The following is a 26,789-nucleotide window of genomic DNA, read 5'->3' as shown; positions in this document are numbered from 1 at the left end:
ATCTTTCTGTCATCGGCAAAGGATTAAAAAAAAAGTAGTGTGTACTTACCCAAGTAACAGGAAGTGTCCAGGTGGAGACAAATTCAACTGAACCGATTCCTTTAACAGACCCAACCAAGATGGCAGAATATCCTGTAAATTGGCTATGGAAAGCCTGGAATAAAGGACATTAATTAAGGTCAGTTTAGTAAATTGTTACCGTTAGTCTTGTGGAGTTCTTCCATACCCGAGTACCGAGAGCTAAAACTGATGTGACCTTAGTCTCTTTAATACAACTCCAGAGTGCCTAAGCAGCATAGCAGACAACCTTTTATATTCCCTTGCACAAGGTGTGCAGGTGAACCTTGGGCCTCCAACAGTTGCGCTCTCTGGTGGCAAGTCTTAGACAGTTACAATGTTTTTACATACATAACAGTTACAAGTGAAATACAATGAGGGGTGGGGGAGGGATGGGATATGGCTCTGCTCGAGTTTCTGATCCTAATCGGTTACTTTTGTTGTTGGATTCTGAGCATCTTTCTCAGAGTGAAATGAAGAGAAAAATAGCAGAGTGTAACCAGGCTACTTATCTCCTTGCAACCACTCAGGAGTAGAGAAGTGAAGGCCCACCGTCCTGATCTCAGGAGGTTTCATGGAGACACGAAATCAGGAGAAGGAGGAAGGGGTACCAGCTCTCATAGAAGGCATAAAAATTATACTTGTACATTGCCAAATGATTCAAATAGATACATTTTCCCTGGTTCAAATAACATTCCACTTTGTAGTGTCATTTTGAAACTAACTTGTGCAAAAATACAAAATTATGGATACCTGTGAAGGACATACACAGTGTAAATGCAATCAATGGTTTTAATTGGTTTATATATCAAATATAATGAGGAGCTGAGAATGGCAAGAAGCTATAATCGAATGGACGAGTTCAGACCAAATTGAGACATCAGACCGAAGTTTGACCACAGACGTACAAACTCGGAGTCATATTCCATTCAAATGAATATCAATTGGACAAGGTGTCGGAAGTAACTTTCACCCTCAAAAAATCATCGAGAACACATTTCGTTCTGAAAATCTTGCCCTGACATCTCTCAACATGTTGTTACATTTGTCTTGTACCATTAGAATAATAATGCACACTTTAAAAAGTTTGTTTCACTTCAACCTTTCAACAGTTGAGTTACATTTGCATTGCACACTAATGTACAAGAAAATGTCTTAAGCCTTTCAACAGAATTACCTCTGAAGTAATGCAAAACTGAACTGCAGCATCGGGATATCAACCAAAGTTGGTTTCTGGAAAAAAACAAAAACAGCTGTCAAATATTTTAACCTAACTTCAAGTGGATTTAAACAAATTAACATCGGGTTAAATCTCAAACTGTAAACACTTGTCGACTCGCTGATAAGAGTGGATAGATACACCATGTAATTATGGTTCACAACAATGCAGATAGGATCTCAGATTTGATACTTGGTGCAGACCAAGATTGTTGTGCTAAGGTAGAAAAATGGTGAGAGCACTACAACTGGTCTTAACATTTCTGTTTTAGGGAGAGAAAAAAAAACAGGCCGATTCTTGCTGTTGATCACAGTCCAGTGCCAGCTACTACAGGTGTAGACATCATGCAAATAAAGGTCGACAATGGTGCAGCAGCCTGGTGATGGTTACTATTTTTTTTTTTATTCATTCATGAAACGTAGGCTGCGCTGACAAGGCCAGCATTTATTGCCAGTCCATATTTGCCCTCGAGAAGATGGTGGTGAACTGCCTTCTTGAACCGCTGCAGTCAGTGTGGTGTAGGTACACCCATAGTGCTGTTAGGGAGGGAGTTCCAGGATTTTCACCCAGCGACGATGAAGGAATGGCGATGTATGTCTAAGTCAGAATGGCACGGTACACCAGTGGTGGAGGGGTTAATGTTTAAGGTGGTGGATGGTGTGCCAATCAAGCAGGTTGCTTTGTCCTGGATGGTGACGAGCTTCTCGAGTGCTATTGGAGCTGCACTCATCCAGGCAAGTGGAGAGTATTCCATCACATCTCCTGACTTGTGCCTTGCAGATGGTGGAAAGGTTTTGGGCAGTCAGGAAGTGAGACACTCGCCTTACATAATGACTTGGGCAAATAATCAGAGAGCTACCAGGCGGTGGAATTGTAACCCAACAAGTCAATGCCTGAGAGTGTGGATGAACTGTAGAAAGATTGGGTGGAGTGGAACAGTTTGGTTCAATGACTTTTTCTTCCCTTAAAAGAACTCCTTTAAAATTCAATTTTTTATTTTATTTTCTATGTTTCGCCTCATCTCCTGTGCCACACAAATTTCTCTGACAGAACAGCTGAAGACCTGCGCCCAGAGCTGGTCGCAAGAAAACCAATCGTTAGTAGGCATTTAAACCTAGCCTCAGATGATTCATCCTCCAATTTCTTATCCCCCTTTTGTGGCAAGGCATCTGGTTTCTCCTACATATGATGGCACAGCTAAGAAGGAAATTGCACTGCGTGGAAGACATATACTTAGCACCGTGGTTACTCACCAATGCCCTGTTACGTTCTCATATGCCTCTTAAGGTTAGCAGAAAACCCTTCCAATAACAATGCCTTCATATTTTTATTTTCAAAGAGTACTTGGTATAAAATAAGCTTTTTTGGGGAGGGAAGTGGCGATTATTTTAAACCCATTTAATTCCCCTTCACTTCTTCAGACAAAAGCGTTCAAGGCTGAAAACTTCTCCACAACTGTCTATCAGTGTCACAACTATGGCTGAGACACAAGTGGCTCCCATTCCCAACCCAAAGCCAGGTATTACCCGACTATGGCCCCAGTGCCCTCCTGCCTGCAGCTACAATCCATTCAAGTCAGGCAGCAATTTGGTTTTGTTTTACAATATTGAAATACACTCTGCCCACATCCATCCCATTTCCAAAAATAAACGAACAGTTGGTGAACCAGAGTATTTTAAAAATGTTATGAAGTGGACACAATGCTTTACCTCTTCTCCTTTGGTTTGGGCTGGCTTTTTGACAACTTCCTTTATCAGTTGTAATATACTGTCGGTGTTGAGCGTGTCCAGTGCCTGGACAAGAGCTACCAGTGTTAGCTGAGCTTCACTGGCTACAGGCAGAATCTGCATGGACAAAGATGAAAACAACCTTCAATTAACAACCTAAAGACTTGCTAAGATGTAACACTATGTATGCAAACCTTACTAATGTGTAAGACTTGCCACCAGGGGGCGCACCTGTGGGAGACCCAAGGGTCACCTGCACACCCCGGGCAAGCAGGGATAAAAGGCAGTCCATCATGCTGCTTCCTCACTCTGGAGTTACATTAAAGAGACCAAGGGCACAACAGTTTGAGCTTACAGTATACAGTCTCGTGGAGTTATTCTGAACATAACACTTTTAAAACAGAATATGTTAGTGGTAAACTTTATTATATATAAAGGACTGAACATTTTCTGCACCAAAATGACGGTACAATCATGACAATGGGCTGAATAAAACAAATATTAACCCTGGGACTGTCATACGAACATACTGACAATGGCGGACAGGTAAAGACCCTTTGGTCCATCCAGCCTGCCCCAGACAATTGCAATAACTTGTGTATCACAATATATACTCCCTACTCCACCTGAAACCATGTGATCTCCTGGGAGGGGCAAAAAAACTAGCTTAAAAACCCAGGCCAAATTGGGGGGAGGGAGAAATTGAGAAATTCCTCTCCGACCCATCTAGGCGATCGAACCTAGTTCAGGAGATCACTCTGGCCTGAATTCACTAAAGTACCTACCTTTGGCAAGAAGTGATATCTCCACCAACCAGAAACAGGTCCAGCTCTCGCTTGAAGTCCCTGTCAATCTGCAGGGACGATGACAAGTCTACTGCACTTGGCTGTTTCTATGATGCGGCAATGTAAAGCTGCAGAATTTGGACCTATGATTGGCTTGTAAACCCATTTTCAACCCACAAAAACATTTTTTTTTTTAGAAAACATTCCTCCCATTATAAAAGACCATGATAGTAGGAAGGAAAAAATAAAGCTTACAAGATTCCTTAAAAAAAAAGGAAAGACTTGCATTTCTATAGCACCTTTCAAGACCTCAGCATGTCCCAAAGCACTTTATAGCCAATTAAGTACTGTTGGGGTGTAGTCACAGTTGTAATATCGGGAAATGCGGCAGCCAGTGTGCGTACAACAAGCTCCCACAAACAGCAATGTGATAATGACCAGATAACGATGTTGATTGAGGGATAAATGTTGGCCAGGGCAACGAGAGGAGGAAAAGATGGAGCTTTAGTTAAAAATAGTAGTTAGTTAAAGTTTCAAAAATAGGAATAAAAAGAAATGTAAATCTTTATATCCTCAGGATGTCCCAAAGCATTTAACAGCCTGTGTTTTGAAATGTGAGTATTGTTATGTAGGGAAGCACAGCAGCCAATTTTGGACACAGCAACGTTCCATAAACAGCGAATAAACTCGTGTCAAATTCATAGAAACATAGAAAATAGGTGCAGGCCATTTGGTCCTTCAAGCCTGCACCGCCATTCAATGAGTTCATGGCTGAACATGCAACTTCAGTACCCCATTCCTGCTTTCTCGCCATACCCCTTGATTCCCCTCGTAGTAAGGACTTCATCTAACTCCTTTTTGAATATATTTAGTGAATTGGCCTCAACAACTTTCTGCGGTAGAGAATTCCACAGGTTCACCAGTCTCTGGGTGAAGAAGTTTCTCCTCATCTCGGTCCTAAATGGCTTACCCCTTATCCTTAAGACTGTGACCCCTGGTTCTGGACTTCCCCAACATTGGGAACATTCTTCCTGCATCTAACCTGTCTAAACCAGTCAGAATTTTAAACGTTTCTATGAGATCCCCTCTCATTCTTCTGAACTCCAGTGAATACAAGCCCAGTTGATCCAGTCTTTCTTGATATGTCGGTCCCATCTGTTTTGGTGGCGTTGGGTGAGGGAGCAATAGTGGTCAGGACACCAAAAGTAATCTCCTATTTAAATAGTTCTATGGGATCTTTTACATCCACCTGCACAGACAGGGCTTCAGTCTAACGTCGTATCTGAATAATGACAGCGTGGGTTTTGTAACACTCCATTCTGTACAACACTATGGTGTCATTCTAGCTTAAATGTTCAAATCCTGGATTAGCGCTTGAACCCACAACCTTCTGACTCGGGGACAAGAGCACTACTAACTGATCCAAGCTGCAAGAGAGAACAGAGGGTGGGAACAATGACTGGTACGGCAAACGTATGTAAAGTATTTCGCAAATATTTTTAATTTTGTGCGTTTTCACCATTTGAATCAGTAGCGTTAGTACATTAATAAAAGTTGTACCTGATGTTTGAGCAGCTTTATTATAGTAATAGCAGTAGGTGATTTTTCCTTTAAGTATTGCAGTATACAAGAACAAACTAGTATTTAGCAAGGGAGTTATCCCCATTTAGCAGGAGTTATCCCTCAATTAATATTAAAAAACAGATTATCTGGCCATTATCACATTGCTGTTTGTGGGAGCTTGCTGTGTGCAAATTGGCTACCATGTTTCCTACATTACACCAGTGACTATACTTCAAAAAGTACTTCATTGGCTTATAAAGTGCTTTTGGACATGCGGTGGCTATGAAAGGTGCTATATAAATGTACGTCTTTCTTTTTATTTATACATGAACTGAAAGCAAATGAAACTAGTGACCCAGGATACAGGGGTTTCCTTGCACTCAATGGAGGGTTGAGAACAAAAATAAAACAAATATCCTTGCAATATAAAAAAAAGTGTCCCGAGTAATAACCACTGGTCTTACCTGGTTTTGACTCAGTTTCTTGCCGCTTTTCTTCTTGTTCCACACTGCTGCCACAGCCGCCATCAGGTGGACACCCATGTGTGTGGCAAATGGATTCAGGAGCTCCAGAGTTTTCTGTCTAAGTGTCTTTTAAAACAAAAGATCAAAATCTGAAAAATCGGTCATAAACAAATGTTTTCCACTGCTCCCATTTTCACAGCCCAACTGGCTGTCGCTGTGACTGCCCGATTGCAGTGTTGTTCATTCTCTCTTTCGCTCTCCTGGTCTTTCCCTGCATCCATAGCACACAAAGCCTTCGAATAAAATCTAGAAGCATTATAGCTTTAAGAGAAAGCTTTCGGTAAAGTTACAAATGTTGGGAAAGCTCCGCCTCCACAACATTCTTTTGTTTCTCGAACTCTCTAGTGACAGGAAGCAAAGCATCCCACAAAGCTTGGATTTACTGCTGGACAATCTGAATAACTTACAGTATAGTGAACACAGAGCATCAACAAAGTTGCTAACGTAGGGCCTATATTAGTCATCAACCTGTGCATTACAACTCCAGTCAGTTCAGTCTCATTTGACTGAACACAGTTAGATTTCAGTTACAAGAACATAAGAATTAGGAATGAGAGTAGGCCATACGGCCCCTCGAGCCTGCTCCGCCATTCAATATCATGGCTGATCATCAACCTCAACTCCACTTTCCTGTCTGATCTCCAGATCACCTGATTCCCCGAGAGTCCAAAAATCTATCCATCTCCACCTTGAATATACGATTCAGCATCCACAGCACGGTGGATAGTGTACCAAAGATTCATAACTCAAGACATTCCTCATCATTTCAGTCTTAAATAGTCAACCCCTTATCCTGAGACTGTGCCCCTAGTTCCAGACACTCCAGCCAGGGGAAACAACCTCTCAGCATCTACCCTGTCAATCCCCCTTAGAATCTTATATGTTTCAATAAGATCACCTCTCACTCTTCTAAACTCCCGAGAGTAAAAGCCCAATCTACTCAATCTCTCCTCACAGAACAACCCTCTCATCCCAGGAATCAATCTAGTGAACCTTTGTTGCACTGCTTCCAAGACAAGTATATCCTTCCTCAGATAAGGTGACCAAACTGCACACAGGTGTGCTTTACCACAGCCCTGTACAATTGTAGCAAGACTTCCTTACTCTTGTACTCCAACCCTTAACAATAAAGGCCAACATGCCATTTGCCTTCCTGATTGCTTGCAGTATCTGCATGCTGACACTGTTTCCTGTATGAGGACACCTAAATCTCTCTGAACGCCAACATTTTATAGTTTCTCACCATTTAAAAAATATTCTGCTTTTCTATTCTTCCGACTAAAGTGAATAACCTCACATTTCCCAGTCAGTCTTGTGCTATGGCGAGTAATGCCTGTTGAAAAATTCTGATGACCCAACAAGACTGCGTTGGATTATAGCGGCAGTGGAGTTAGCGGCCAGAATTATACAGCTCATTACTGAACAAATAAACTATCCTTTCCCCAATCTTCCCCCCCCACAATAAAAGAGGAATAAATCACTACTAACTTTGGTGGATTTAAAGTAAACGGAAGACGAGCCCTTTGCAGTATCAAGTGAATTCATGGGCTTTCTCTGGGATTCTTCTCTTCGGACTACACCCCAGAGAAGAGATGTAGAGTTGATGATTAAAGGCAATTCTTCAAGGATGGCGTTCTTGGCATTCTTCATACTTGTGGAATCACCTGTGATGGTTGTCTGGTACAAAATACAGATAATGCATAAAGAAAAATATATATTTTTTTTAATATATTTTTTTTTAAACAAAGAGATAAAGTTGAAATATACATGAACTAAAACATTTTAGAAAGAGTTGGAAAGGCAAAGCAGGACAAAAGCTCTGAAGAAGGCACCCACCTGAACACATCGCATCAGCCAAGGGCATGGATGCACAGCTCGCCCCCAATTTGCCAGTTAATACCCGGGTATGGCTTTCTGTTTTAATGGGTGACCCCTTATTCTGAAACTATGCCCCCTAGTTTGAGATTCCCCCATGAGGGGAAATATCCTCTCTGCATCTACCCTGTCCAGCCCCTTCAGTATCTTATGTTTCAAGAAGATCACCTCTCATTCTTCTAAAACTCCGAGTATAGACCCAACCTGCTCAACCTTCCTTCAGATTAGAAATCAACCTCATGAACCTTCTCTGAACTGCCTCCAATTCAAGTGTATCCTTCCTTAAATAAGGAGACCAAAACAGTACGCAGTACTCCAGGTGTGGTCTCACCAACACCCTGTATAGTTGGAGCAGGACTTCTCTGTTCTTATACTCCATCTCCCTTGAAATAAAGGCCAACATTCCATTTGCCTTCCTGATTACTTGCTGTACCTGCATGCGAACTGTGTTTCATGGACAAGAACCCCTAGATCCCTCTGTACTGCAGCATGTTGTAATCTCTCCCCACTTAAAAATTTGCTTTTTTATTTTTCCTACCCAAGTGGATAACCTCACATTTTCCCACATTATATTCCATCTGCCAAATTTTGCCCACACCCTTTGTAGATTCTGTACGGCCTCCTCACAACTTGCTTTCCCAGCTATCTTTGTATCCATCAGCAAATTTGGCTACGTTGCACTCAGTCACTTCATCCAAGTCATTAATATAAACTGTAAATAGTTGAGGCCCCAGCACTGATCCCTGTAGCAGCCTCCTAGCTAGTTTTCCAACCTGAAAGAGACCCAATCCTCTATCCATGCTAATGTATTAACCCAACCCCATGAGCTCGTATCTTGTGCACTAACCTTTTATGGCACCTTATCGAATGCTTTCTGGAAATCCAAATACCCGACATCTACTGGTTCCCCTTTATCCACCATGCTCGTTACATCCTCAAAAACTCCAGCAAATTTGTCAAACATGATTTCCCTTTCAGAAAACCATGCTGACTCTGCTTGACTGCATTTTGATTTTCTAAATGTCCTGCTACTACTTCCTTAATGATGGACTCCAGCATTTCTTTCTGTTGCTGTTTAAACTTGCACAGTAAGCTTTATTGCTTAAAATATCTGGAGTAAGCATTTTTAATTACCAAGAAAAACAGCTAAAGAAATATATAGTCATTTTCTGTTCCCACGTCTCCAGCAATTTTCTCCCTTTCTCTTCTGAAGTCAGCAATGCAACGACCAGCACCAATGACAGAAGTTAGGCTAACTGGTCTATAGTTTCTGCTTTGTCTCCCTCCTTTCTTAAATAAAAAGAGCTAGATTCAGAGTAAAGGTACCTCTATTCCACCCAACAAGGTTCTTCAGCCCCAACCTCAAGAGCACCCTGACTGCAGCAGTGTGACAGTTCCCTTGAGTGAGAATGTTAATCAGTGGCAAATTAGAGATAGTTTTGTGCTGTGGACTCATGCCCACTTTGAACTTGATTGAGACTGCCCACATCCATTTCACATAAGTCCCTTAAACCGAGCAGACAGAGAGGATCGTCATCCAATCAGAGACATTCTTTCTGTTGCTGTTTAAACTTGCACGGTAAGTTTTATTCCTTAAAATATCTGGAGTAAGCATTTTTAATTACTGAGAAATACAGCTAAAGAAATATATAGTCATTTTCCATTCCCCCGTCTCCAGCAATTTTCTCCCCTTCTCTTCTGAAGTCAGCAATGCACCCACCAACATCTCACCAAGTGGCTACTGTCCATGTGTGAGCCTATCTATTATGCGTAAACAGGGCATTAAACCATGGAGGAGGGAAGGAATTACAACTGTTCCTAATCCTGCCCTCACCCTACACACTCATACTTATTTCCTGAATTCGGGCTGCAGGAGGGAAGCTAGCCAGACCCTCATATGCAGGACAAAATAGGATGGATAATACTGTGCTAGTAGCTTCTCTACAAACTGGCCAAAATGAGCATATTTAAAGTGGATGTTAAGGAGTTGGTTATATTTATTTTGAACTGAGCAATAAGGTCCTGGGCTGCGCCTCTGAGCATAACTACCAAGACATCGACAATTAACCCACAGAAGATCAAACACAAGAAATAGGAGCAAGAGTAGGCCATCTGGCCCCTTGAGCCTACTCCACCATTCAATAAGATCCTGGCTGATCTTCTACCTCAACTCCACTTTCCTGCACTACCCCCATATCCCTGGATTCCCCTAATATCCGAAAATCTATCGATCGCTGGCTTGAATATACTCAACGACTGAGCCTCCACAGGCCTCTGGGATACAGAATTCCAAATATTCAGTGAAGAAGTTTCTCTTCATCTCAGTCCGAAATGGCTGACCCCTTATTCTGAGACTGTGGCCCCTGGTTCGAGACACCCCAGCCAGGGGAATCATCTTCCCTCCCTGTCAAGCCCTGTAAGAATTATGTATGTTTCAATGAGATCACTCATTCTTCTAAACTTGAGCAAATATAGGACTAGTCCACTTAATCTCTCCTGATAGGACAATCCCCCCATCCCAGGAGTCAGTCTGGTGAACCTTCATTGCACTCCGTCTATGGCAAGTATATCTTTAATTTGGTGAGACCAAAACGGTACACAATATTCCAGGTGCTGTCTCACCAGAACTCTAAAGAATTGCAGTTAGACGTCTTTACTCTTATACTCAAATCCTCTTGTACTAAAGGCCAACATACTATTTTCTTTCTTAATTGCTTGCTGTACCTACATTTTAACTAAATATGTACTTATACATGTTGAGACTTTTCATATTTTCTATATTACTGCTCCCCAAATGAAATGAAGGATTGTCCCTCAAGACATTTAATTCCCACTCTTCTCCCTCCCCTCCAACACATTCTGCAAACGAGCCTTCTTCTCAATGCCTACACTATTTCGCAACAACCAACTGTAGCACCTGTGTAGGCGCAAACAACGTTCTAAAGTGCCCACTCTTCGATTAACTGTGAAGTACCTTTTTTGCTTGCGCTGAGCTGTCCAAAAGGCAATAGTGAGAAATGGTAGTGAGGCCTTCCAAAAGGGTGAGTGGGTAATCTGGAGGGATATTTTCTTTTTTTGTAGTTGTGCTAGGGAATGAAATTTTTTTAGAAAAAGGTAGAAAAAGTTAAATTAATCCGTTTTACATCACTACAAAAAAAAATCTTATGCTATCGAAGACCTGAAGCTACAGAAGCATTTATATCCTGATAGTGCCTGGCTCGGATTTGAGCTGTCAATGCCTGGTTGAAGCGCCCACATGCTCAAAAAATATTAAATGACTATCTTTTCTCTTTACAGATTTGTTGTGCACTTCCAGTATTTTCTGATTTTTGTTTAAAACACCTCTATGGAAGTAGATAACATGCCCAGGGGAGCTCAAGTTATACTTGACACAGAGTCTAGCGCCAAGAGGAAGTCACTTCTTAGCGATTTGAAAGCAGCAGCATAAATCCAGAACCAGATCCCAATCGGAAAGCCAAATAGTGCAGGACTTTCTCGGATGTTAAGCATGAGAAAGGCAATAAAGGATCGCGCTTCAGGGAAATGAAAAACCTAACTTCATTTTTACAAGCTCAGACAAGGCACGAGCCCTTTATTATCTAGCAAAGAGAGATTACAAAATATACCCCCTCACTACACAACTGCTGTTAGCCATTTTCTTTTATTTTCTGATATTCTCCTGAACAAAGCACAAACCATGGTTTGAACCTGCAATCTTCCCAGTCCATATACCTCAAAACTACTCTAGGCAATATATTTACCAGATATTAGAAGATTAAACTATGTGAATTGGTATATGTAATCACCCAAGGAATACTTCAGAGTCATTGCTCCTGCAGATCCTTTCTCCCCAAGTGGTGACTAATATGCAAGGATTAGTATAGTTCTTCAAAAAGGACTTTGGAAGTTTATTTATTTATTAATTCACAGGATGTGGGCGTCGCTGGCAAGGCCAGCATTTATTGCCCATCCCCAATTGCCCTTGAGAAGATGGTTGTGAACTGCCTTCTTGAACTACTGCAGTTTTATTAATAGCAGTTACATATACAACTGAATGACCACCCCCCCCCCCCAATATAAAAAGGGATATTATTGCTTCACTTCAATCCCAGATTAAAACACCACAACAATTATTGTTGGCTAAATGCTAAGCATATCAATGGCAGAGTGATGGAAGCAACCACAATACCACCTTAAACAAACTCTTAGCCCCAATGAGTTAGATGATGCCTTTCAAAAATGAGAGAAAAACAATACTTTCTATACCTTGCTGTGCTTGTTTCACTTTCATACTGTTGAACAAGATCATCCAGGTTGCTGCAGATCCGGGCAACAAACGGCGCAACGACCAGTCCCAAGGATTTTCCAAGGTATGGTAGAGAGGCAGTGACCAGGCTCACCCATGGTGGGTGAATACTGTAACCATATTGTGGCTGCAAGGCATGGACAACAGCAGACACAAACATTCCCTGGGCGGTGATTGGCTGGGATTGTACATAGCCCATGGCAGTAATAGACTGCTGGAAGCTAATGACCTTGTGCCACTCCTTTGAAAGGTCTGAGGAGCCCTCGTGGTCATCAGCTGTCTGGCCAAGATGGTGCTCCAGCACAATCAGGACCTGCATCAACTTCAAGAGTTCAATCTGAAGAGGGTGCTCGCTCCAGATCTGGTCCTCACCAAAGTTAACAAGGTTCTCCTCGGAGAGGCCTTCGTCAATGAATTCATCACTGGATTCTATAAAGCTGAGCGTGTAACTCTTTTCGCTGATATACATGGATGCAGAGAGGGAAAGCAGCACGTACTCCTGCACCTTGCTCTTGGACAACAAGCTGTTGATGAGATCAATGCTTTTGCTATCAGGCGATTTCGCAATTGCGACCAGCTGAGTTACGATCCGAATCAGGACTTGCACGCTGTTCACTTGCACGTCCCTGTTTCCTAACAAATCCTTGTGACTCAATCTCATCTGGCACGGGTAATAGGATCTTAAGAAATTCAGACAGAGGTAAGTTAGCAATTCTAATAATGAGGAATGGTGATGGCACTTGGGCAATGCCCGAGTTGGAAGCTTGCCATAAAAACTCAAGCCCAGGAGGGACTCCTGGTGGCGAGCCAGAAGGTTATGAATAAGATTCAGCTGGTTAGTGGAATTAGTATCCATGGCAGATAGTGCCTCGGTGAATTCTTTGGGGGTAGTTTTCAACACAGCTTCCAGGACTGAAAAAGCATACAATACGCGTTTGGAATCATAAGGCTGCATGTATAACAAGACGTGCTTGAACAAAGCTTCCACTAAGGTGTGCTTCTCTCGCTGCCGTTTTAAAAGCTTTTCTCGGGTAATCAGCTGCAGTTCCAAATCTAGTTCCTCCTCATCGCTGGAAAGCGACTGCGACACTTGAGTTCTTTCAGAGTCAGTGTGAACCAGCATCAATTGGGTTTTCGGTGGGGGTCCACTGCCGGCCATCCTGTCCATGTTAGCTTTGTCACGTGGTGCAAGTCCATCTTCTTCAGTGGTGCTAATGGTATCTTGATGCTCTGCAGATGGCGGCGAAGCCGAGGAGGTGATTCCTGAAGACAGAGCTCCTGAACTGGTGTTGATGGATTCCGTGTGCTCACTGCTATCCTTGCTTTCTTCCGGAGGGATATTTTGAGATGGCTCGCTAAAGAAGTGGCTGGTGGGTTTTTTCGATACCTCCCGCTTCAGGGCCAATCTTTCTGGATCTCCTTCTACCTCAGCCCATAGAGCATCTCTGTCCACTGATGAAATATGGCCAAATTTAAAGCTTTCTTCAGAACTAGTTTCAACTATTTCCAGTGGTGTGCTAAATGCTTTCGGATAGGTAGACACCCTGTTGTACAGAGACTGGAGATCTTCTGAAATACAATTGAAAAACAATTAAAATTTACCTCTTGCTCTGGATGTCTCCCTGAAGTAATCCTGGATTGTACAGATCTATCTTTGGACTCAACTGGGTCAACATTCATATTTCCCCTGATGGCTCAGTTAGTAAAGTTTCTGTCTTGTGTGGAACTGAGCCATACAGACAGGAGGATACCAGATTTGATTTCTGATCGAGTTATCTGATCTTGTGCAGGGTTGCAATTTGAAAGATGACTATTGCTCCCAATATTCCTGGGCTAAGGACCGGGATGGTGCAAGTGTGGGGTGGGGGAGGAGACAAAATCATGTCCTGTTCCTGACATCTATCCCATGACTCTTGCTGGGAAGAGTACAAATTTGGACACAAGATCCAACTTAGCAATGATACATTCTATATTTGAACAGCCCAACTTCTCGGTTTCTATTTATGCATTGGGAATGGGATGGCATTTTGGACAAGGCACAAGAGTTCCCCATACATCTATATCCCACAAAGAGTCAGCAACTGGAAGACTGAAGGAAACAGAGTGCAAATTTTTGCGACAGTTCCAGTGGTCTAGAAATGTTATATTGTCTCTGATATTGCTCAAGTGCACCTTTGGTCCAAAACAAGGCTCAGAATGATGCCAAGTTCATCCATCACTGGATCATCTGCTCTTCCAACTGAAATCTGCATCGATGACTGGGACTAATTTGATGGGAGAGATCGATCAAAGGTGGTAACAATACAAATAAAACCAAACTTTAAAAAATATATATATTTTTTTTTAAATGGTTCAAAATGTTCAGCTGTCATACAATTTCCGTACAGATCTAGCAGCAGAAACAGAAATTGTTCCTTGTCTGTAATACTGCCAGCATAGTCACCATTACCTTCATTTCACCAGATACAAAATATTTTTTCCAATGCAATAAAAATAAATGTAAATCTGTTGTGGCCACTGCACACTGTGTAAACAAAACCCCCTTCCTGCTCGTGCTGGATAGTTGCAGGATGACCTGTGTAATCTTAAGATAATCAACTTCAACAAAAAGAAACTTGAAAATATTCTGGAAAATATTGCTGTATTACATTTGTATAGTTCATAACTTAAAAAAAACACCAATTGTAAGTTAGACTAGGATAAAACCCAAAGTCTTTAAAGATTACACAGTATTTCAGCACAGAAACAGGCCATTCCGCCCAACAGGTCCATAAATCAGCAGTTATGCTCCAACCGAGCCTTCTCCTGACTCTTTTCATCGAACCTCATCAACCTATCCTTCTATACCTTTCTTCATGTATTCATCCAGCTTCCTCTTAACTGTATCTATGCTAATTGCCTCAACTACTCCACATTCGAAACCACTCTCTGGGTAAAGAAGTTTCGCCTGAATTCTCTGTTGGATTTATTAATGACTATCTTGCATTTATAGCCCCCAATTCTGGTCGCAATCGCAATTGTAAACATCTTCTCCATGTCTACCCTTTCATAATTATGAAGACCTCGATCAGGTCATCCCTGATGAAGTAAGACAGAGTCTCACGAACTGGTATAACTCATTCTCCAGTAAACTTTACATTAATTTGGTGAGATGATGTGGTTTTCACCCACCCCACCTGTTATGTACGTAAACATTGTAACTGTGTAAGGCTTGCCACCAGAGGGCACAACTGTTGGAGGCCCAAGGGTCACCTGCACACCTCATGCAAGGGAGTATAAAAGGTTGTCTGCCATGCTGCTTAGGCACTTTGGAGTTGTATTAAAAAGAGACTAAGGTCACATCAGTTTTAGCTCACAGTACTCAGTCTTGTGCAGTTCTTCCATACTGAACACCACCCATGTAGTATTTGGTATTACCTCCCATTACTTTCTTTTTCAGGCACTGAATGGAGGTGCGTTGTGTCTTTGGGTGGAGAAGCAGGAGGAAGACTGGCTCCAGAATTCGAGCCACATCATTCAAGGACAGGGCACGGACAAGCCAACCCTGCACTGCTGCACCAATCGCTCCATCTGAACAGTTCAGGCTGTCCAACACCACAAACAGGCACCTGAACACAGGGATTAAACAGACAATATTAGATTGCAGAAATCATTTGCACTGCTTTTACACAATTTTCATCAGGTGATGTGCAGATCAGGAAATAACCTTCAGAATATCAAAAGCAAGCTTGAACTTTGATCTTGTAACTCTCCCCACCTCCAAACGCCTCTTCAAAACCAACCTCTGACTACACAATTAGTCACTACCTGAACTCCTAATAACGGTACTGCCATTGAACCAAGTGTCTCAGTGGCAGCACTCCCCCATGAGCCAGACGGTTGTGGCTTCAAGTCCCACTCCAGGATCAGAGAACATAATCGGAGAACTACTTCATAGCAGTACTAAGGAAAACCTTGCTGTGTGAATCTTGGCTGCTGTGTTTGCCCAACAAATCCACAGCAATGACACTTCAAAGCAATTCATTAGTTGAAAAGCACTTTCAGATGTCCTGAGGTTATTAAAATTGCTGTATAGATGCAAGGTATGTCTTTCCCTCACAAATACCTATCAAATGCTATGCAAGGGCAATTTTTTGATAGGCAAAAAAAAAAAAAATCAGACAATCAAGGGAGAGGTAGTCTGGGAGGGCGCTGAGCACCTCGAGATCATTGCCAAGCATATGCAGAAAACAAGCGCAGGCAGCAGAAAGAGCGTGCGGAAAACCAGTCCCACCCACCCTTTCCCTCAACAACTATCTGCCCCACCTGTGACAGAGTCTGTGGTTCTCGTATTGAACTGTTCAGCCACCTAAGAACTCCTGTTAAGAGTGGAAGCAAATCTTCCTCGATTCCGAGGGACTGCCTATGATGATGATGATGATGATGATGATGGAGTGCACAAACACACTAGATGCCTCTATTGGGTGGGAAAAAATTGCAGGATGAAATCATAATGGCATGTTCATGTGTCATTACAGCCAAACCGGAGTTCCATCGTCAGAAGAATAGAGCCGCTCAGTTAGGCAAAGGGTTTGCTTCACGTTCCTTCCCTCCCCTTTGATGAAAGCAAGATTCACTCTATTTCATAAAAGAGTATTTTTCTTGAAAATCACGCTCACCTCAAGCATCTGACCCAGTCCGTGACATACACCCACTCTACTCAAACAAAAGCTGCCCTTTACATTTTTTTCCCCTTTCTCGATGTGGTGCAAATCCCTTGCTTAAAATCGGGTCTCAAGTCAAAACTTAATCCTGAAATATATCTGAAATTCAGCCCATTAGGCTTGCAACTATATTGCACCGAAGTGGTCGGACATATACTCAGGTGCCATCCACACAATCTACAACCTGAAACATTAAGAGTTCTTTTGGGTGGGGGAGGGAGAGATTCAGTCCAGTCTCTGTTGTGTTGTTGTCCCGGGCGGAGTGGATAATTTTGCTCCTGCAAATGGTTTGCGTCTGCCGCTGTAAAATTCATCAGCTGGGCCCCGAGTTTAGAGCGGAGCACGAAGGGAGGCATTGCACACCTCTTAGGGCGCTAGACCAGCTGATCAAGCGAAAATGCGAGCTAAACAGCCGGCCTCAGAGCACCATAAGAGGGACCCAGGGGGCAAAGAAACCCTGAAAAAAACCCCACCAGAAACATTCCCAATAAATAACCCACGCCTCCACAACATAAATCACAAAAAACAAAAAACAATTACACTTGCCCGAGGTAGACATTACTTACCTCACTACAGCCGCGAAAGCTCGGAACTCCAGCTTCCAGACATTCCCAACACGGTGCTCCATGGAGTGCTATGGGTCAGGCAGCAGCCAAAAATCAAGCCGGTGTCGCAACCAGGGGCGTTGCACATCGGCTCGCCACTTCCGGGCGGTAATGCGCCACGCCCCCTCGAAACCGGCACGGAATGTCCTGACGGGGCGCTTGAAGCTGGCTGCCTGCCCGGAAGTACTTACCACTCTCATTGCCGCCCCTCTGAGACGTTAACAGGGGCAGCAGCAGACCGAAAATCCAGCCCTCTGTTTTGCGCTATTTTTCCCAACCAGTTTTTCTTCCCTGCCTGTCATGAAGGTGCTTACTCTTGCCGGAGCATGCTTCCAATGTCATCAACCCTACACAGTGACTTTTGGCAGACTATTTGACCAATCACAACTGATCCCAATCCTGTCCTTACTGGACATCCATACACAATATGTTTACCAGTATGAATCACAAGTTAGTGAGGAGGAGCGGGAACTGTGGCCAATCTTCCACTCCAGAGCCACCAAATCCAACTGTAGCATCCCCACCCACCTCATTACTGCTTGAGACTCCCCCTTTTTATTACCTGGATGTTGATGCAAAGCTGTCAACTGTCTTTACAGCGCACTCTTTTCCCTTTTAAAAAAGAAACTTACTTTCTTTGAATTTTCTAGATTATAGCATTACCTATCAAATGAACGAGTGCAGAAAGATGTTCTGTTGCCTTGAATATCCCGGGTAAAATGCCACAATACAGAGAACCTAAAGAGCATTTCCAATCGGATTCCCTGTGAGAAAAATAAAGCAAATATAAGCAATGGCGAATGGGTTAGCTTTGCTTAATAACAGAAGCATTTAGATTCCATTTCCACTTGAGACTTCAAAGCTGCCAGCAGCTCAGCTTCCAAACATGTGAAACATCTGATTCTGCCTTCTGCAGAATGCATTGCCAAATCTGAAGTAAAGATTCTGATAGTGGAAAAAGATTAGACGTGTGAAGAACACGGTTTGTGTAGTACAACCATGATCTGAAAAGAAAATTTTGTTCCCCTCTGGTTATAGTTTTCCAGAACACTCAACCGGCTAGAATTTCATCTAGGTCACTTTTTGGGCCTAAACTCGGCACTGCTGCGACAGAAACAAGAGCCCGAGCAAAAGTGGGCCTCGTTCGCATTTTATCTGTGAGCTTTTGGCTTATAGTCACAAGCAAAATAAGTTTCATTTCTGATACTTCAGGAATAAGTCTTGACTGAGGCCTGATTTTAATTGAAGGATTCACCCCACATCAAGAGAGGGAAGAAGTTTGAAATGCGCTGCCTGGTTTCAGAAAGGAATGGGTAAAGGCCTAGGACTGGGTCAGACGTTTGATGTGAAAGTGATGAGAAATTAAAATACGCTTTTTTAAAATAACAAAAAAAAGGAACCTTGCTTTCATTAGAGTGGGAAACAGGGAATATGAAGCACACTAGCCTTCCTCCTTGTGGAGAAACGGCCAACATCCACTCTCCACTACCAGAATGAGGACCTCAAAACAGGAATTCACAAATCTGTATCTCACTGCTCTGTGATGTGCGATTAGCTCGTCTTCCCATGCCTTCATTTGTAATTGAATACAGAGGATGTGTTAATGGGTTCTGTTGTATATCTTTAAAGCATGCACTCCCATGTTCCACCACAATGGAGCTCATCCCCTGCAGTCCCAAGGGATCCCAGCATCCCTTGGGAGCACTGTATATAAGCCGGCCCCCTAAGGCCTGTTCCTCACTCTGGAGTGTCTTAATAAAGACTGAGGTCACTGTTACTTTAACCTCCCTGTGTGCAGCCTCATCTGTGTTAGGAACACAATAACTGGCAATGAGAATACGAATCCAACACAAAGATGCAGCAAACTGTGGGCATCCTGGAGAAGTTCTCAGCGGGTGAGGACTGGGAAGCCTATGTTGAACGGCTAGACCAGTACTTTGTAGCCCTCGAGCTGGACGGAGAAGGAAGCGCTGCAAAAAGGAGAGCGGTCCTCCTCAGTCTGCGGGACACCGACCTACAGCCTCATGAAGAATCTTCTGGGTCCGATGAAACCCACAGTTAAGTCGTATGAGGGGCTGTGTACACTGGGTCGGGAGCATCTTAACCCGAGGGAGAGCGTGCTGATGGTGAGGTATCGGTTCTACACGTGCCAGTGATCTGAAGGTCAGGAAGGTGAGCTATGTCGCCGAGCTAAGGCGACTTGCAGGACAATGTGAGTTTGATGGCTACCTTGAGCAAATGCTCAGAGACGTTTTTGTACTGGGCATTGGCCACGAGACCAGCCTATGAAAACTTTTGACTGCAGAGACACCGACCCTCAATAAGGCCTGCGATAGCACAGGCATTTATGTCCTCCAGTGATAACACCAAGCAAATCTCTCAGCACACAAGTGCTAGCAATGTTCATAAATTAACTGGAACTGTGTTTGCGGGCAGAACCCACGAGTCTGCAACTGCCAGCAGGCCTCAGATGACTCAGAGTCCGCAACAAAGGATGAATGCAAGGCAATTCACACCTTGTTGCCGTTGTGGAAGCTTCCATTCGGCCTATTCATGCCGCTTCAAAGGGTATGTTTGCAAGAGCTGTGGAACAATGGGGCACCTCCAACGAGCTTGCAAACGAGCTGCAAGCTCTGCAAAACCTGCTAACCACCACATGGCGGAGGAAGATCGGTCCATGGTGGATCAAAGCAATTTCGAGCCTCAGAGAGGAGACAGATGCTGAAGTACACGGGGTGCACACATTTGAAGAAATGTCCACGTATAATGCTAAGCGTAAAATTGAATGGCTTACCCATAGCCATGGAACTGGACACTGGCGCTAGCCAATCCATCACGAGTAAAAAGATGTTTGAGACTGTGGTGCAACAAGGCATTCAGACCAGCCCTGAGCCCCATCCACACGAAACTGAGAACGTACACCAAAGAGCTTATCACTGTCCTGGGTAGCGCCATGGTCAAGGTCACCTACGAGGGCACGGTGCACGAACTGCCACTCTGGATTGTCCCAGGCGATGGCCCCACACTGCTTGGAAGGAGCTGGCAGGGCAAAATCCGCTGGAACTGGGATGACATCCGAGCGCTATCACATGTTGATGAAGCCTCATGTACCCAGGTTCTTAACAAATTTCCTTCCCTTTTTGAGTTTGGCATTGGAAACTTTTCCGGGGCGGATCCACTTGGTCCCAGAGGCGTGACCCATTCACCACAAGGCGTGAGCAGTACCTCACATGATGAGGGAGCGAGTGGAAATCGAGCTGGACAGGCTGCAACGCGAGGGCATCATCTCCTCAGTGGAATTCAGTGAGTGGGCCAGCCCAATTGTTCCAGTACTCAAAAGTGATGGCACGGTCAGGATTTGCGGTGATGATAAAGTAACTATTAATCGTTTCTCGCGACAGGACCAATACCCGCTATCTAAGGCAGACGACCTATTTGCGACGCTGGCAGGAGGCAAGATGTTCACCAAGCTCGACCTGACTTCGGCCGACATGACGCAGGAGCTGGAGCAGTCTTCGAAGGGCCTCACCTGCATCAACACGCACAAGGGACTGTTCATCTACAACAGATGCCGGTTTGGAATTCGGTCGGCTGCAGCGATCTTCCAGAGAAACATGGAGAGCCTACTCAAGTCGGTACCACACACGGTGGTCTTTCGGGACGGCATATTGATCACGGGTCGGGACACTGCCGAGCAACTACAAAACCTGGAGGAGGTCCTCCAGCGACTGGATCGCATAGGGCTGTGGCTGAAGAGGTCAAAATGTGACTTCATGGCAACAGAAGTGGAGTTTTTGGGGAGAAAGATCACGGACGGCATTCAGCCCACAGACACCAAGACAGAGTCTATCAGGAACCCACCCAGGCCACAGAACGTCACGGAGCTGCGGTCGTTCCTGGGACTCGTCAACTATTTTGGTAAATTCCTACCGGGGTTAAGCACGCTCTTAGAGCCCCTACATGTGTTATTGCACAAAAGTGAGAACCTGGTATGGGGAAAAAAACAAGTATTTGCTTTTGAGAAAGCCAGAAACATTTTATGCTCCAACAAGCTGCTTGTATTGTATAATCCATGTAAAAGACTTGTGTTAGCATGTGACATGTCGTCGTACAGAGTCGAGTGTGTATTACAACAAGCCAACGTTGCGGGGAAGTTGCAACCTGTCGCCTCTGCTTCCAGAAGCTTGTCTAAGGCTGAGAGGGCCTACAGCATGATTGAGAAAGAGGCATTAGCATGTGTGTTCGGGGTAAAGAAAATGCATCAGTACTTGTTTGGCCTCAAACTTGAGCTGGAAACTGATCAGAAGCCCCTCACATCCCTGTTCACTGAAAACAAGGGGATAAATATTAATGCCTCAGCCCGCATACAAAGGTAGGCACTCGCGCCATCAGCGTATAACTATACCATCCGCCACAGGCCAGGCACCGAGAACTGTGCGGATGCTCTCAGTCGGCTACCATTGCCCACCACAGGGGCGGAAATGGCGCAGCCTACAAACTTGTTGATGGTGGCGCAGCCCGCAGACTTGTTGGTCATGGAAGCGTTTGAAAATGATAAATCACCTGTCATAGCCCGCCAGATTAGGACTTGGACCAGCCAAGATCCTCTGCTGTCACTAGTAAAAAAAATTGTACGGCATGGGAGTTGGGCCAGCATCAAAGCAAGAGCTAATCAAGCCATTCCAGCGGCGAAAGGACGAGTTGTCCATTCACGCAGACTGCCTGTTGTGAGGTAACCGCATAGTGCTACCAAAAAACGGCAGGGAGACGTTCATCTCGGATCTCCACAGCACACACCCGGGTAAAGTAATGATGAAAGCGATAGCCAGATCCCACGTGTGGTGGCCCTGTATCAACTCTGATTTAGAGTCCTGTGTGCGGCAATGCAACATGTGTGCTCAGTTGAGCAACGCGCCCAGAGAGGCACCACTAAGTTTGTGGTCCTGGCCCTCCAGACCCTGGTCGAGGATCCATGTCGACTATGCGGGCCCATTTCTCAGTAAAATGTTCCTGGCGGTGGTGGATGCTTTTTCAAAATGGATTGAATGTGAAATAATGTAGGGAAGCACCGCCACCATTGAAAGCCTGAGGGCCACATTTGCCACCCATGGCCTGCCTGACATACTGGTTAGTGACAACAGACCATGTTTCACCAGTGCGGAATTTAAAGAATTCATGACCCGCCATGCGATCAAACATGTCACCTCAGCCCCGTTTAAACCAGCCTCCAATGGGCAGGCAGAGCGGGCTGTTTAAACAATCAAACAGAGCCTTAAACGAGTCACAGAAGGCTCACTCCAAATCCGCCTGTCCAGAGTACTGCTCAGCTACTGCACAAGACCCTACTCGCTCACAGGGCTGCCCCCAGCTGAGCTACTCATGAAAAGGACACTGAAAACCAGACTCTTGCTGGTTCACCCCAACCTGCATGATCAGGGAGAGAGCAGGCGGCAGCAATAAAATGTAAACGATGGGCGCGCCACTGTGTCACGGGAAATTGATCTGAATGACCCTGTGTATGTGCTAAACTATGGACATGGTCACAAGTGGATCACGGGCACGGTGATAGCTAAAGAAGGGAGTAGGGTGTTTGTAGTCAAACTAGACAATGGACAAATTTGCAGAAAGCACCTGGACCAAACGAGGCTGCGGTTCACAGACTGCCCTGAACAACCCACAGCAGACACCACCTTTTTCGAGCCCACAACACACACCCAGAGGATCAACGACACCACACCGGAACAGGAAATCAAACCCATCATGCCCAACAGCCCAGCAAGGCCAGGCTCACCCAGCAGCCCTGCAGGGCCAACAACACGCCAGCCCAGCGAGGGCATAGCCAACACACCAGAACAGAATTTGTACCCAAGTGGTCCACCAGGGAAAGAAAGGCTCCCGACCGCCTCACCTTGTAAAATAGTTTTCACTGACTTTTGTGGGGGGGGGGGGGAAGCAGGTGATGTTGTATATCTGTAAAGCATGCACTCCCATGTTCCGCCACCAGGGAGCTCATCCCCTGAAGTCCCAGCATCCCTTGGGAGCACTGTATATAATCCAGCCCCTAAGGCCTGTTCCTCACTCGGGGGTGTCTTAATAAAGACTGAGGTCACTGTTACTTTAACCTTTCTGTGTGCAGCCTCATCTGTGTTAGGAACACAATAGGTCCCATTATATGAGTAAGGAAGTACAGTCTATAATAATAACTTACATTTATCTAGCGCCTTTAACATATTAAAATGTCCCAAGGCACTTCACAGGCGTGTTAACAAACAAGATTAATCACCAAGCCACATAAGATGTTTGGACAGGTGACCAAAACCTTGATCAAAGAGATAGGTTTTAAGTCGCATCTTAAAAAGAGGAAAGGGAGGTGGAGAGGTTTAGGGAAGAAATTCCAGAGCTTAAGACCTCGGCAGCTGAAGGCACGGCCGCCAAGGGTGGAGTGATTAAAACTGAGGATAATCAAGAGGCTAGAAAATGCATCAGTACACAAGGTTATAGTTTTGAGATTTTCCCCTTAAATAACAACTTGTTAATTAAACCATATTTTAAAAGATGCATTTCAAGGTTGAATGTTCCCTGGGTTATATTAGCTGATGATTAATTATGAAGAAAAACAATCTTCTGCTTTTATGTAATGAGACATTTCAGGCCCATTAAGAGCTAAGAAATCTTATTTCTTAAAAAACGAAAATCCAAGGTAGGTTTAAAGATATGAATCAGTAATCTGAAAGTCTGTGTTGCAATTCCTAGCACAAACTCAGTGCCAGACTTTGAAATACAAATGTATCTGTGCAAGAAATGAGTTCATCAGTATCTGATAAAAGTAGGAAGTAAAACAAACAGAAACCGCACCAAATAATCTAGACAAACACAAGCAAAAAATATATACTTCCGTGCTTTTCTGGTCGAATAAATGAACCAATGGCGAAACATGTTTGCTTTGCTGAACAGGAGCAATTGGACGAGTCACTCGAGACCCAACCAGCAGCCCCTCCCATCCTTTAACAAAAAATGTATTCACAGGATGTGGTCGTCGCTGGCAAAGCCGGCATTTATTGCCCATCCCTAATTGCCCTCGAGAAAGTGGTGGTGAGCCACTGCCTTGAACCGCTGCAGTCCGTATGGTGAAGGTACTCCCACAGCGCTGTTAAGGAGAGAGTTCCAGGATTTTGACCCAGCGACAATGAAAGGTTTCCTGTGAACTCGACATTTAATATTGCAAGATTTAAGGAAGCAAATAGAACGGAGGATAAAATTTGAAGTTCACTATTCATTCTCCAGTAAATAATTTACTGTCAACCAACATTCCAAATTTCTTTGGAATAATGACATTAAGCTTCGAATCAGACAGAAATGAAATGTAAAAAAAAAAAAAATTGCGCCATTCGTAGCAGGTCAAGGAACACAACATCAGAATCTATTGTACTGTAAGAAGCAGCCTCTGAACTACATAAACAGAACTACTAGGTTAACATTCAGGTTTAGAAAAAACAATGTGACGCATTTTTAATTTTTAATAACAGTACCTACTGAAAATGTGGTATATTTATTCATTGTGTATGAGGTGAACGAAACAATAATCATTAATGAGATAAAAAAGAAACCTACTTTATTCTTGTGGAGCAAGGCCTGGCAAATAATGTCCTCGCAAATGTTGGGAGACGGGGCAAGGCAGTGCAATTTATAGAAGAGTTCCACGCAGGTGATGTGGTGCTCCCTGCTCTCCTTATTCAGCTGGTTCCATAGCACATGTGCAACCCTCTGTTTTTAAGAAAGTTAATATAGATATATTTGTAAAATACAAACCATAACATTTATCCAGTAGCTAAATACACATTTAAAAAGTACACATTCACAAGATGACCTTGCAGTATTAAGGCTCCCCAATCTACAAGGACAGAGAGCAATGTGACTAAATAGATAGATATTTTAAGAAAGGCAGCATTAGTACAATGGGCTGAATGCCTCCAGTGAATCACAAAATATTACAGCACAGCAGGTGACCATAGTAAATCAAGATTTTATATACATGTACCACAGTATTGTTCACAATGGTTTGAAAGAGACGCAGTTTTACGGGTCCTAGTTTCCCCAGGAGTTGCTCCGTTTTTTTTGGAGCAATTAGATTTTTTTGGAGCAACTTAAAAATCGCAATTCTCCCCATTTAAGTTGCTCTAGTGTAAGTGAGTTAGTTAGGTTTTTTTTTAAGTTCAGTTTTTTTTTCCAAAAGGGGGCAGTACCAGCCACTTACACCTGTTTTGACCATTTAAGCAAGTTTAGCCAGCTAAAACTTACTCCAAACTAAGTTAGACCAGAGAAAGTGGCCACTTTTGTACGTTCTGAAAAACCCTGCAGTGAATTAAGAGATCAGCACAGGGAGCCTCCAAATGACAAGTGTCACGATAGGAATGCTAGTTTTAAAAAAAAATCCCAAGCAGCGAGACTGGACAGGGTGTAGATGCTATCAGACTGATTAAACGGAGTATATTTTTAGTAGAGATAGCTAGATATTAAAGTACTTGAAAATCTTTGAAGATTCTTTTCTTTCCCCCCCCCCTGCCGGATCAAAACTCTTGCCCCTCACCAACCTGTCTCTTGTAGCCCTCAGCGTGGGAAGGCAGCGGCTGGCCTGCGCGGCAGGCCACTCAGCCCGGGATAGGGGCAGCAAGCGTCAGCCCCTCCCACACAGCCTGCAACACACACACACAGATTCTGGGGGCTAGGAGCTACTGCGCATGCGTGCATACTCTAGAGCGCATGTGCAGAAGTCCCTGCACTGTTTTCAGCGCTGGGACCTGGCTCCGCCCCCGAATCCATTTGCCACGACACACCACCATGGAGGAGGCTGGGGTGCGGCCAAACTCGGCCCGGAGATTTTTGGCGCCCTTGGAGTTCTACAAAAGCGCCGCATCTCTGGTGAAGGCACCAGAAATCTATACTGGCCAAATTTGGGCCCGACAGTAGGAGTGTTATCAACAAAGTGTGATGGGGAATTGAAGGATATGGGGAGTGAGGAGGAGAGTGGAATTAGACTGGGTGGGATATTAAAGGGTATGGGGAGTGGTGGGGGGGGAGAAAGAGTGGGATTAGACTGGGTGGTATATTAAAGGGAGACGGGCACCAAGATGTAGCATTAGAAAGGAGAAACATGGTGCACAAAAGATTGGGAGAGACGGAGAGCACTAGAGTAAGAAATAGTACGGTATTAGGTGGGGTCAGATAAGAGAATACAAGGAGGTATATATTTAAGGTGGAGATACAGATTTTTGAACGATAAGGGAGTCAAGGGTTATGGGAAGTGGGCAGGAAAGTAGAGTTGAGTTCAAGATCAGATCAGCCATGATCTTATTGAATGGCAGAGCAGATGCGAGGGGACAAATGGCCTACTCCTGCTCCTATTTCTTATGTTCTTATGAATGTGG

General features: G+C 44.0%; 1 protein-coding gene across 1 annotated transcript in view; it reads right to left on the bottom strand.

Moving 5' to 3' along the window:
• dop1b (DOP1 leucine zipper like protein B) overlaps positions 1 to 26,789 on the bottom strand; it is a 162,401-nt gene that overhangs the window by 43,293 nt on the left and 92,319 nt on the right. The window contains exons 16-25 of the mRNA XM_070893826.1: positions 24,976 to 25,128; positions 18,028 to 18,128; positions 15,474 to 15,664; positions 12,017 to 13,625; positions 10,725 to 10,836; positions 7,364 to 7,552; positions 5,816 to 5,941; positions 2,986 to 3,120; positions 1,235 to 1,290; positions 50 to 154 (exon numbers count right to left, since the gene is read on the bottom strand). Of these exons, the coding sequence (XP_070749927.1) occupies positions 50 to 154; positions 1,235 to 1,290; positions 2,986 to 3,120; positions 5,816 to 5,941; positions 7,364 to 7,552; positions 10,725 to 10,836; positions 12,017 to 13,625; positions 15,474 to 15,664; positions 18,028 to 18,128; positions 24,976 to 25,128 (2,777 nt within the window). The remainder of the gene's footprint in view (positions 1 to 49; positions 155 to 1,234; positions 1,291 to 2,985; positions 3,121 to 5,815; positions 5,942 to 7,363; positions 7,553 to 10,724; positions 10,837 to 12,016; positions 13,626 to 15,473; positions 15,665 to 18,027; positions 18,129 to 24,975; positions 25,129 to 26,789) is intronic.

The sequence above is a fragment of the Pristiophorus japonicus genome, chromosome 11 (genome assembly GCF_044704955.1).
Source record: "Pristiophorus japonicus isolate sPriJap1 chromosome 11, sPriJap1.hap1, whole genome shotgun sequence".
In the NCBI taxonomy this organism is placed as follows: Eukaryota; Metazoa; Chordata; class Chondrichthyes; family Pristiophoridae; genus Pristiophorus; species Pristiophorus japonicus.
The sequence above is the reverse complement of the archived record's forward strand: the minus strand, read 5'-3'. Positions and strand labels throughout refer to the sequence as shown.